Here is a 13440-nt window from a genome sequence, read left to right as displayed (position 1 = left end):
TCTTCCTTCCCTCACTCCCCCAACCGGTCGCCGCTGCCTGAGCCTGGTTCTGCCAGAGGTTTCTTCCTATTAAAAGAGTTTTTCCTTGCCACTGTCACCAGGTGCTTGATCACAGAGGGTTGTCCCACTGTCGAGATTTTCTCTCTATTATTATTGAATCGTTACATTAGAATATAGAGTGCCTTGAGGCAATTGTTATGCTGATTTGGCACTTTAGCTACAACTAAATTGAAATTGAATTAATCAAAGCTTTAGTCCTGTTATGTTATGATGATTATTTGCTTGCTCTGGACATATTTCAGGGAAATATTTCCAATTTTCATGAGCACAGAAAATCTGCTAGAAAACCAGCTGTGTGACCAATCAAAATAATTTAGCAGTAAGCTATTCGACTCTAAACGACTTTAAACAGCAGCTTAACAACAGGCCAAATCCTGATTTCATTTTAGATTACAGCTGCAGCGTTACACTCTCACACACACTTTCATTTTTAAGAATTGGCTGCGTGACACTTGGACAGCTGCTCAGTGTCACACGTTCCCTTATAAACTAAACTCAGAATTAGTTCAGTGCTGTGACTTCTTTCATGTGGCCCGAGCCAAGAAGCAAAGAGCCAAGACACCAAGAAGCCAAACCCATATTAATTATCTGTGGGCTCTCTGTGCTTTGTGTTGATGCTACATTCTTCTTATAGCATCAAAAAATATCTCGAATATATTGCAGAGTTCCACGTTTGGAAGATTTATTGACACAGCCCTGTCAGCTACTCTAAATCTGATCCCATTAATGTCAAACACACAAAAAGACACACAGATCCTTACCCACATAGAGAGACGAAGCATACAGCAAAGAGACTGGGATCCAGCAGGATCATGGTATATATTACCGTCAGTAATGTGTGCTCAGTATCACCACTGCTGGATGATATTAAATAAGGGAAAACTTTGAGGCTGTTATTATTGGGCTTAACCATGCATGTAATGCTCGTTCTTCCAGTATAGCATATAAAATTCGATTAAGTTTTAATTTAGTAAGTTTTCCCTCTGTCCTTTAGCTACACCTTTCTCTCTCTATGATTTAACTAGAACTCATGCAATGTGAGCCACACACAACAGCAGTACTGTTGAGCTCAGGCTTGATGTTGGAACTTTTAGTCTGCATCCAGCGTTCTGGGAAACGTCAACAACGAGAAGACAAGCAGAAAAAATATCATATTTTAAATGCACATTTAGTTCCCACTGCCTCAGACTGAAGCAGCACTTCCTTTCGATGCCAATACGAAAGACAAGATTCAAAAAACGAAAATAAAAACATTTCCACTGGTGAATGTGGGAAGGTACATCAACTGGTAACAATTGGACGTCAGACATACGTACAAAGACAGAACAACAAAGACACTCATGTCAAAAAAGTATCACAACTCCTCAAAGAAGTAGTCTCACACCAGATTAAAATAATAAATAGCACAAAGAAGGAAGTTAAATAGAGATGGAAGTAGCTGTGTTCGTTTAACATTTTAAGAACAAATCACAATTTACTGCCTCACAAAGTCACTCAAATCCCACTGGCCAGAGTCCATTTGACGCCAGTCCTGTTTAGCACTTTCTCCAGTTCCAGCTTGGTATAATAAAGGCTTCTTTATGATCCGCTGGGCCTGCTTCATAATTTACAGTCAGATGTCATTACCAGCTGGGGCTGCAGAACCTGCAATAATGTGCTCCACTCTTCTGTGTTAGTCTAATCCACTGAAATTCACCAACAGGTTGGGAAACATGCATTTCTGTACAGAGTTTTCTTCTAGTTCGGTTTACAGTTTGATCCTCTTGTTCATGTTGTAATGAAAATCTTTTAAAATCCACTCTCAACTTCTTAAACAATAACCTAATAGATGTTGAATATATAGAAAGCTTGAAAGCGCCCTACTTCAGACCAGCGGACGACACTCAGTTCTGAATGTCAAAGCGAAGTTTCTGTTGGAGTTGATGTTCAGACGTGTCTGCACCTTTTTCCTAAATTTGTACAACGTCCACACGTGGGACTCCAGATACACTCAACCAACACTTTAAACAGCACGGAGCATTTTTTTTCCTTCTTTTGTTCACTTTGTTTCCACACCTAAACCAAACCGCTCTCTGTGTCGTGGCACAAAACCAATGGTAGCTTATGCCCGTGAGTCTTAACCGAGCCAGCAATGCAGAAGCAAACACTGAGGAGAACATAATGGAAACATCTCCTGTAGCGGGTCTGCACGGCTGCAACACAGAGCACTAATGTCCTGGGAAAGCTGATCTGTAACCTCATCAAAGCCGTCGCCATGCTTTTTCTCTGCCTTTCATCTTCATGGTCGCAGTCAGTCATCTCGTGGTCAGACCCCACCTATCTGAAGAAACCAACAAAGCCCTTACTGTAGGGAAACTGCCTGAAGGATTATATGTTATATATCCATTAAGTGAAGAAAATTAAAACTCATCAGTGCTATTTGCTGCTGCTCAAAATAAAAATAATCAAAGTTTCTGCAGAATTAAACTGTTACCTTGATCACTAACAGCTTGTTTTGGATGTTTTAGCCCTTTTCATTATGTATCACTGCCGTACATACTAAGTTTTAAGATGAACAACTCTTCACTACAGAGAACAGTTTGACAGCTTTCTTTTTTGTGCTGTTTCATTGGGTTCCAATGACATTTGAATGGTATTTGACAGCCTTTCAGCAAATACATATTTGCCCTTCTGTCAACTTCTGTTCTCTTTCCAACAACAAAGAAGCAGTTTGAAAATTTATTCCTGTATGCCAGAGGAAAGAGTGTCCTTGAAATTGAAGCGCAATAATTGTTTTGCAAAGTACTTGGGGAAAAAAGTACTTCTTCAACTTCAAGAACATGACTTTGAAAAAAAATGTCTCTCTTTCCACATCACAAAATAAATGGAAAGCAGTTTTTTGCCTGGAAGGTAGGAAATCAATCTAAAAAACATCTGCTCTGTTTTGAGGGATAGCTGTGATTCCTAATTAATGGGCAAAAACATGCAAAACCACAAGCATGGTCCTTTTCGGGACAGACGGTTTGGATGATTTTTCCAAATGCTTAAAATCGACTTCTGGAACGAGACTTGGATTTTTGTTTTTATTTTTTTTCTCTCTCTCTGTAGAGCGTCCAAATCTAAAGAATCCAATCAAATGTCCTTGTCATGACTCAGAGTCAGTCAAACTTAGGGATTTAGGCATGCCGTTTATCCTTCATTCAACATGCGATGCAACCTAAGCCTTTTCATTCATACAGTCGTTTGTCCCGGTGAAACAGTCCTCGCTGTCCAGATCCTGTACATACTTCAGTCACTCGTGTGTAGCTTAGCTTGTTTGTCTCTATAATGAAAGGACGCCATGTTTGTTTGTAGATAAGTGCATGCGCATGAAGTAGTCTCTGTACATACAGTATGTGTGTGTCTCAGTGTATAAGTTAACTGTGTATGTGTACATGTGTGCATTTGTGTGTGTGTGTGTTTGCGTGTTTGTGTAGTTGTTGAAGTCACTGAAAATCTGCCCCCCCGCTCGTGGATGCGTTCAAGCACTCCTCGGCGCCCTCTGCTGCGGCTTGCTCCTGCTCTTCCTCCCCGCTGCTCTTCCTCCGCCGCCTCCTCCTCCTCCTCTTCCCCCGCCATGCTTGTGCCTCTCTTTCTCCTTGTGTAGCTCCGCCTTTGTGTCACCATGGCGATGGTGGTTGCGTGGAGGGCGGTATCCCAGAGCCTTGCAGTGCTGGCCAAGGTTTCCGGGGTGAATCAGTGCCATCACGTTCTCGTACCACGGCTGGGTTCCGGCGCTCTGATAGGACGAGGCCGACCAGGAAGCCAGGAGGCGATTGGCAGAGGGGCTCCAAACAGCGAGGCGCACGGTGACCGCAGTCCAGTGGTAGCCGTGCTCCTCCACCTGGCAGTGGTAGACCCCGCCGTGAGACAGCTCGGCTCGACGAATCAGGACGCCCCGCTCGATCACCACCAGCTGGTCACCAGTTATCACCTGACGAGAGATTTTTGGAGAGGAAATTTATAATCTGGATAATCTCGAACAAAGTGGCTGTAAAAAGGATTTGGAACATAAATGAAAGCACAAGTGTAAAACGTGTGACTGCACCTGGTTTAGTTCAGCGCTGTTCTCTCCAGCCTGTTTGTACCAGGTCACTGCAGCATGTCTGGATCTGGGCAAACACTCCAGGTAGGTGCTGTTACCCTCTGCCACCATCATCACCCTCTGTTCTGCCTCCACCTGCAGTCCGGCTAAATTAAAGAGAGAAAAGGTGAAACAGGTTAAAGATATGGTGACCTGTCCGAGAAGCCTGCTTCTCGCCAGTCTCAGCTGGAACAGGCTTGAGCCCTCTGAAACCCTACTACACTGGTAGTGCTCCATAATGTGGCCTGAGCATAGTTCAACAGGTAAAGCAAAGACCCTGAATGGAAACAATGGAAGCTGCTCACCTCCCTGTCTGACACACTGAGTCAGTGGATCCTCATCCTCTCCTAAATGACGAGCATTCCTCCTGCAGACAAACAGAAACAACAAGCTTGTGTTAGACAGAACGGACAGCAAAGCGATGATTTTAACAAAGTGAGAGCAGCACTAGGAGAAAGGGCACGCATTTTGGGGTCACACGTATCATGCCTATATGTTGTCAACACAAACAATGCCAGTAAGAAACATAGTTTTAAATAGCTCTATATAGCATTTTTAATTTGACCTTCAGATCAATCTATTGACATGAGTTCACTGTATACTCAGAATTCATTCAAAACTTTTTGAGCTATCGTGTTTAAAGACAGAACGACACACACGCAAAACCATAACTTCCTTGGCAGAATCAATTTGCTCACTGGGGCAAAAGTCAGGATATCATCATAAACAACCTAATCATAGAAATTATGGCCAGTTGTGATACTTAGTAAAGAAACAAAATCTTAATCATGTGGAAAAAATGCCTAAAATCTAATCAGAAAAATCTGAGCTTAGGTGTAACTTGAACCACGTTTCTGACTATCAACAAATGTGGTTTAAATCAAATTTGGGAAGATTGATTCCACATTGATTCTTTTCATAATAAAATAAGTTCAAGCCGTAAGGGGAAACTCAATCTGCTGTAATGTTATCAGTGCTGTCTGGATCTGCATAGAGCTGGTATGTCCTCCCTACCTGCGCACGGTCGGCATATAGGGGCTGCAAGCATGTCCGTCCCAGGTGCAGTAGGGGTCCCTGGCCAGGCAGCACTCAGCGCAGGCCTGACCGTACAGCTCACACTGGTAAAGGGCCAGCTGAGACACACCCTCCTTGGAGCCCACAAACAACCACTGCTAGAGGAGAGGGGGTGGGTGAAAGATTGAAATAGAGATGGAAGAGAAAACAACGATGGAGGGGGGAAAGCAGAGACAATGTGGGAGAGCCAGAAGAGAAAAACAAAGGGGCATCAAGTTCACTCCCCTGCAACACGGACACTTTGACAGTCACCAGGAAAAAAAAGCAGATTCATCTCCACTCTGTGAGTCACAAATCCAACTCAAGCTGTATCAATGTCAGTGGCCACGGAGAGTGTGTGTTTGCATGCGGGGTGGAAAACAGAGAAATGTGAGGATGCTTGCTTTTTATAATCTTCGTGTGTGCGAGCTGGGGTTTCGTTTTCTTTTTTCTCTCTCATGCCAAACTGTTTTAATAATGCAAGGTGCATTTGTGTGTTAGCATCTCTTCATTACTGCTCTGACTGAGGTGAGGTAACCATGGCAACTGGTGATGAAGCCGTCCTTGGAGACGCAAGGTGGAGAGACGAGTGAGAAGTGCGATGTTACCGTGTGTGAGTGCGGCAGTTTGGAACTTTGAAAGCGAGTCTCGTCTGTTACCTTTTTCTTTGAGAGTGCCATGGCTGTCACCGGTGATTTGTGCTGTGAAGGAGACAGGAAAGGGAAACTGAGAAACACACCAGGTTTATACTGAAACAAAGATAGATAGATAGATAGATAGATAGATAGATAGATAGATAGATAGATAGATAGATAGATAGATAGATAGATAGATAGATAGATAGATAGATAGATAGATAGATAGATAGATAGATAGATAGATAGATAGATAGATAGGGTTTTACAAAGCATATACTTTAGAATACAGAGCAGGAAAAACACAGTCAGGTCTGACCACAGATATCTCAGCCACATCATTCAGGTTGAACCCAAAGTTGTTTTCCTTCATTTTGCTGTTTGAACCCAAAGCGGAGTTCATTCTGGACAAAAATGTGGATTTTGTGAACTGTGATCTTCTCTTTTTTGGTAACTATGGCCAGCTGCAGTAATTTGGTCTTGGTGCAGTGACAAGCTTTAACCCTTTAAATCCTGAACTGTGAGATAATTGAAAAAATTGAGCATTTATTGAACCTTCTGATTTAAAAATGTTTTTAATATTAATATACATAAACTAGTTTTCATTTGTATTGTATTTGTTCCATTTGAAAATTTTGTTCAGATCATTGCTTAAAAATCTGTTGTGCAATTTATTTAAGATGTATAAGTCTAAAAAAACTCATGCATCAAATATGATACACTAGACATTAAGGGGTTAAATAAAGGTATTTACTGCATTTCATGTCAATATGCGCAGTACTTTAGTGGTATAGTATGTGCATAACTATCTTTGCATTAACCAGAGCAGAATGGTGTCTTTGCACGCATGCGTTTCCTTACTGTTGAGAGAATGCATGTATTTCCATTCATTTCCATATGGCATGGACAGATATGGAATTAGTCACACTGTGTCTGCATGCATTGTTGTCACGCAGGCTAATTTGAAAAGTCTGTGCTGCATTATGTTGTGACAATAATGTACATTTGGATCTAGTTTTGAGAGGTAATTGAATTTTTTTTAATGGAGGAGGAATGAATGGACGCCGCGAAGAAATCAACTCAATCTGCAAACAATGAGCTTTACTACAAAATAGACCAGCTCTTAACAAATCTGAGTTTTTTAAGGTTTCAGCCTGGTTTTCCTCACAGAAAAAGCTTGCAGTACCTGAAACACCTGCATCTGCTCCAGAGTGATCTCCTGACTCTGGCCGTGCTCCCTGTGCAGATGGATTGCTTTCATAACGAGTCCTGAGTCTAAAGACAAAAAAAATAAAAATAAACAAATCATTCACCATATTTCATTTTGAAAAAACACTTTAAAATGCCAGAAACACAACCTTCAATGTCACATGACCTACCTGTACCGATGAACAGGACGTCGTAGGTGCCATCGACAGCCTCCACTCTGTCCACCAGCAGTTTGGTGAACTTGTAATGAACACCCACCCTGACCAGGAGGGGTCGCTCTCCAAGCGGCAGGACATTTTCCTATAAAAAAGAAAAAGAAAAAGCAAGAATGCATCACATTAAATGTGAAATCTTTGACTAATAAATTTGTTCAGCCAGTCTTGCTATTCATCATTAATACAGCAAAGGTTTCATATTCCCTGTGATGAAGCAGTGCCCTGTTGGCAAGGACTGCTAATTTAATTTCCTATGTTCACTTCAGAATTTAGACAGAAATAGAGAGAAAAAAATGGCTTGACCTGCTGTAAAATGCGGCAATCTAATTAAGCTAAACTGGCTTAATTTAATAAAGTGAAATATCAGCCAAACCTGCAGCAGCGGATGAGTTCTGCTGAAGAAAATGACGTCGTCGGGATACTCTCTGGTCGAGCTATAGCTTCCATATGTACTGCTCGGACACTGACAAAGAAAGAGAGAGACAGAGACTGAGATCATAATGTTTCCAGTCTTTTGTTTTGAGCATTCTTATATGGAAATTAAGCACAATTTTGCAGAATTAAATGACCCTCCATCAAAGACAGCATATTATTGCAATGTATTACCTTGGTAAATCACGCATTTGCTTTTAGAGAAATACAAAAAGTCACCTGGAGAGATAGCGGTGGTATCTACCAGTTTTGAGTATGAACTTACTGTTCCTGGCCGTGGATAGGGCACCTTGCCTGTAAATTCTGCCCATTTATACTGAGGCCCTTCCTTATGCAGGAAGTTCCCTTTAAAGGCTCGAACCACATCCTCCATTCGGTAAACACACACCGCTGAACCGTTCAGGATATCACTAAGGAGAAGACAAAAGGAGAGCAGATTCAGACATCAGATATGTCTGAAGCAGAGCATACCTTTGATTACTTTACTTGATATACTGCAAAGGTCTTTAAGCAGTAAATGGAGTACTGTATTAGGAGCTGTGACTCATTGTGGCTTTCCAGCTTGAACGCATCAATTAAATGAATGCGCTCCAACCCAAAATCCAGCCTGGGTGAATATGCTGCTTTCAGCACATCGGTCCCCACTATAACACATCCCATCCACTGCAGTTAAGATCACACATTTCTGGAGGATTTGTGGCAAAGCACGCACGAGCTAGAGATTCCAGCAAAGCAGAAACAGAACAGATAGAAAGGCCACGTTATGATGAATCAGGGGGCTCTTAGAGAGGAAGCTTTTTTCTCTCCTCAGTGGTCAGAGGTCTCAGTCTGGTATTCAGATGCCAAATCATACAGAGTACAAAAGTGAACCGTGACGTTGTAAAAAAGCATTCATGTCAGCCTCTAAATTGTGTTTTTACAAGTTGGGGATGTCACCTTTACACTTGTAAATTCTCCTCTTTCCTATTCTGTTTTGTTTATAAGTGGCCTCCTCTGGAAGCTCACCTGCACAAACATTCCTCCACCTGAGCAGACCTCAGTCCCCTGTTGCTTTTTGCGGTTGTGCTTTAATAATTATTAGTTGTGTTGCAAGTTATTGGCAGGGCTGTTAGTTTCATGGAGTGGTTCAACTTTACCAAAGGTGTGCTACCAGGAGTTGACCTTAGGGTCTAGTTTTAGTTTGGGTCCCGGCCACTTTGCATTGCGAGAATAAATGTGACAACAAGGCTATCGGTGGGCAAAATCAATTAATCAGCTGTCTGATACATTATGAATCACAAACAATTAAAAATAAAAGCAGAGAGCAAAATAAAAGCAAAGAACTGTTAACACGCTTGCCTTCATCACAGGCATAAAAACCGGCACGTGTGCAATCGTTACTGTACCAGAGAGACAAGTCTCCTTTCAGAAGGAATGACCTTTTTGCTCTTTTCCAGTTCTGTGGTTGCGACCGCACCCTTGGTGATGCTTTGGATTTCTGTTCCCTGCTAAGATTCCACACACTTTCCAAAACCCCCAAAAACAGACCAACTCCCTGCTCTGCAATGCCAGATGCCGTCATACTTTTGCTGCTACTGTGGAGCTCTGGCGTCCAGCTCAGAAACTGTGTTATTCTCTGGATATGCAACATGGTCAGTGGAGTAGAGAAAATGAGAAAACGCAGCCTTTTTCTTTTACTTTAATTAGGCTGCTTGCTGGATCATTTTTTACTCGTTTTTCAGACAGAACCTGCTTTTTTCATGTCTGTGTTTTTTCAGCAGACATCTGCGTGAGCTTTTATGAAAGCCTGTCTATTCGGACAACTGCCTTTTTAAAACTAACAGCCTTTGATGGTCTGAAAGAATATTTTTGATTCTTCTCTATTATGTCTGACATGTATGCAATTTGTACATTTCCTAGGCTTTAACGTAGACTTCAACAGAAAGCATATCTCCTGTGGGCTGCTTCATAGTAGCCTTTTTATAAAGGGTATTTATTATTCCTTTTTTCAGTCATGTAAGTTAAACATGGTCAAAAGTTTCAAATAATTAAGGCCAGCATATGTACAAGTGATCCTGCAAGCCTTACTTCTGGCTCTTTGTGACCTCATCGGGAACATATAAATTGGGAGCCAATCAGAAGAAAATTGGTTGAAAGGCCCTAAAGCATTTGTCCTCAAAAGCATTTTTTAAACTGTGAGTTATGCAAAGCTGCTTTAGAGTCTTATTGAAAATCATCAACTCCTTATTAAAGTCACAATTCATTTTTTTGCAATTTTGTCCTCATGCACTTCTTCCAGGATCTCAAAATTGCCTTTTTGTCTATTTGTGTGTGAAAAAATACAGTAGAAGTCAAGTTGTAACCTTTCTGTAACACAAACACACACACACAGTTGGACACAGATGAAGAAACTGTGCACTGATGATGACAACTGTGAAGGCTCATATACGCTCCATGTTGTTCACATGAATGGATGTATTTCATTCATGAGTCACTGTGACATGAGACCCGGCGGGTGGTGTGTATCTCACAGCGTGTGACATCAACATCTGACACGTGGATGTGAAACATCGAGCACTCATATCCTGTCACAGACGCTCTCTTGTCATCGTGTGTCATCACAGTACAGGACGGTGCAGATGATCATTTATTCAGTATTTGAAGAAAAAAAACTTTATACTTTTATTTTCTTCATATTTTAAAACGATTACCACTAAAAAAAAAAGCTTCTTATATCACATGTTTTAACTTGTTAAAAATGACATGTTGAGGAGTTACTGTGTGGGTCAACAGGTATTTATCGTTAAAGATCTGATGCTTCTGTCATCTGTTTTTAATTCAGTGTCTGGTTAGTGGTTTGAAATTCTCACTAAAACCTCATCAGCCTCCACTGTCGTCGGCAGTTCAATTTACAGCTGGCTTTAAACTGCTTTTAAACCTTTTATTTAAACAATTACAGCAATTCCTGCCTCTGGGGCCCCAAGAAACCCAATGCTCCATAATAAAACTGTCACCAAAAAGTATAACTATGCATACCACGGATCCTATTTCAAAATAAACTATTGACAAATCATCTAATCCTTTTCAAGAAATCGTATTTATCCTGTACACGTTGAGTACACAGTTACTCTTCTCCTCTCTTCCACTCTTTTGCACTCCATTTCTATTCTTTTTTTTTTTCTTTTTTTTTTGCATGGCTTGATCAATACAGAACTAAATGCTAAGGACTAAAGTCCTTCTAAAACTAGTCCGCCCAGTGTAAAAGTGAAGGGACTCCCTCCCATCTACCACCATATACTGACATTTTCCACACATAAACAAGGGTATGCAGTTTACACACCACCCATTCAAGTTACTCAATTCCCATGATTTCTGCTTTACAGAGGCACATACCTTGAAGTGGTAAACAGGCCGTAGATGAGAGGATTCTTCTTGTCTTTCCCCTGGAGGATGAAGATGTCCTCTGAATGGAGAACATCCAGACATAATGATGAAAGGAAGGGAGGGATAAGGAGAAAGACGGGGAAGGGAAATGGAAGGAGACAAAGACATAAAAATGTTAGTCAGAAAAGATCAGAATGATGTCTGAATTACGGAGAAGTTTTGGAGAGTTGCACAGGACTGCATAAACTCTACATGTCTGTATTCATGTGAGCAATGCTCATGAGTCCGTGTAACAGTCTATTTTCTTTATTTGTGTGAGTGTGTGTTCAGTTTTAGGTACTTTGTATTCATTATGTGTATGCCCGTGTGCGCATCTGAGTGTGTGCATCTATCAGTCTGACTGTGTGACTAATAGCGTCGGGCATGCTGGCAGCATGGCTGACTGGCTGCTTGTAATGAATCTGTAGCCATTAATAACCAGCCGCAGTGGGAGAGCCGAGCGCTCCGTCCGCCACAGGAACACAGCACCTGCTGTCACACACACTAACACCACACCTCGGTCTCCACTCGTCATTTCAAACACAGCGGATCACACACACACACACATTTGATATGTTTTTCTCACTTTGGCGTCGCTCTGATAGTGATCCGCTCATGCAGCGCAATCAGGTGTAGTGCGGATTTGTTTTTTTAGCTCTTTCCATCTGTCTGCCTTCGACACCTGATAGCTCAGCGGCCATAACACCGCATTTGAATACAGCAGGTAAAACTGTGGGATCTTTTTTTTTAATGAACTTGTAGATTTAAGTTCAAATGCTAAAAGTATCCTCAGAAGTGTTAAGGAAAAAAGGAAAAGAAAAAGTGGGGCAGCTTGTGGCCCCATCTACTAATGGGAAGGTCAGCGGTTTGATCCCTAGGCTCCTCCGCTGTCCTCGTGTCAAAGTGGCCTCGGGCAAGACTGAACTGCAAATTGCCTCTGATGTTTTCATCGGAGTGTGAGTGAGTGTGTGATAGTTAGAAAGTGATTAACTGTTTTGTTTTTATCTTGTGTTCCCATCAGATTCAATGTAAGTCCGTGAAAAAGGTTACAAATACTTTGGAGGTCCAAAAAGATACTGTGTGTATGATAAAGAAATAAAGCGACTCTGTGACTACAGCTCAGGAGTGTAAGTGTAACGGGTGTATTAAAAAATAATTTATATTTCACCAAAGATCCATCCTGCAGTGTTATCTCGCTTTGTCAGTATTGGTTATGTATATGTGTTTATTTATATATGTTTATTTTCTGTATTTATATTTTGGGAGCTTTTATTTTGTTTGTGTGACCTTTGACTTCCCACGAAGTCACTTCCTGTAGCTGCGCGCTATTTTCCTCAGTCGCCTAGAGGCCCCGCTGAGGAGAGGTGAGCGTACGCTAATGTTCTCAGTTACAGAGCAAATAAACACAGTTAAAGTAACTAAAAGTAATTCAAACACTGCTCGTTCCCTTTGTGCATTTTGTCTCATAGTTCTGTTTGATGTTTTAGTGCGAATTATTGTTTCTCTGTCGAGTACAGCACTTTATTGTAACATGCTAGTTAGCATGTCTCAGATGAGAGCATAGGAGCATGCACGTGGCTTCTCATGTGGTCCGCTAACCTTCTCTCTCCCTTGAAGGTGTTCATGCAGAAGTCCAGTAAAGTGAAGTTGCTGTACTGTTTTGTTTTTATTTTAAACAGGTATGTGAGCTCCCTCTTTTATTTTTGTGTCATGTGAACTGGTTATATCTTTTGTTTGTTTGTGATTCATGTTCACTGTTTCAACTTACTGTAAATATGTAAAATTGCCACTGGTAAATGAAGTCTCCCTAAAGTATAATTTTGTTGATGAGGTAATTGTCACTATATGTTCACGATGCAGTGCATTTTTGTTTGTTATATATGAATATAAATACATTTTAGCAGTATTATTTGGTAATTGGATTTGTTGTGATGTTGTACCTCAGTCGCCTAGAGGCCCCGCTGAGGAGAGGTGTTCATGCAGAAGTCCAGTAAAGTGAAGTTGCTGTACTGTTTTGTTTTTATTTTAAACAGTTCTGGGAGAATAAATCCACCCGGCTGGCAAAGTGAGAGCTGACTCCTCTGGTCATTCACACAACACAACGCAGAGAACTAACGGCAATAAGAGTTTAAGGCCAGACCGGGTACATAAGGCTGGCAGATTCCCAGCTCCTCCAGCCTGAGTATGGAAGTTTTCTTTGGAAATATGCTGAACCGTAAAAAACTGCCGTATCATCACTTTGTGTGTGACAGTAAAGGTGCTGAATGTATAGCATAAAAAGCAAATGGGTCAATACATCTTGAGTTGTGAAGCACTTTACCACAACGCTCAC

At 41.3% G+C, this 13440-nt stretch overlaps 1 protein-coding gene across 2 annotated transcripts in view; it reads right to left on the bottom strand.

Moving 5' to 3' along the window:
• Positions 1-3468: 3468 nt before the first annotated feature.
• sema3h (sema domain, immunoglobulin domain (Ig), short basic domain, secreted, (semaphorin) 3H) overlaps positions 3469-13440 on the bottom strand; it is a 52111-nt gene continuing 42139 nt past the window's right edge. The window contains exons 11-20 of one of the 2 annotated variants that reach the window (XM_026153945.1): positions 11079-11148; positions 7972-8116; positions 7648-7737; positions 7230-7359; positions 7037-7125; positions 5875-5916; positions 5177-5334; positions 4468-4529; positions 4127-4269; positions 3469-4012 (exon numbers count right to left, since the gene is read on the bottom strand). In XM_026153945.1, the coding sequence (XP_026009730.1) occupies positions 3560-4012; positions 4127-4269; positions 4468-4529; positions 5177-5334; positions 5875-5916; positions 7037-7125; positions 7230-7359; positions 7648-7737; positions 7972-8116; positions 11079-11148 (1382 nt within the window). In that variant the 3' untranslated portion in view covers positions 3469-3559. The remainder of the gene's footprint in view (positions 4013-4126; positions 4270-4467; positions 4530-5176; positions 5335-5874; positions 5917-7036; positions 7126-7229; positions 7360-7647; positions 7738-7971; positions 8117-11078; positions 11149-13440) is intronic. The other variant, XM_026153946.1, reaches the window with a different exon arrangement.

Source organism: Astatotilapia calliptera, chromosome 20 (genome assembly GCF_900246225.1).
Source record: "Astatotilapia calliptera chromosome 20, fAstCal1.2, whole genome shotgun sequence".
Classification (NCBI taxonomy): Eukaryota; Metazoa; Chordata; class Actinopteri; order Cichliformes; family Cichlidae; genus Astatotilapia; species Astatotilapia calliptera.
Note: the sequence above shows the minus strand (reverse complement) of the source record. Positions and strands in the feature narration are given on the sequence as shown.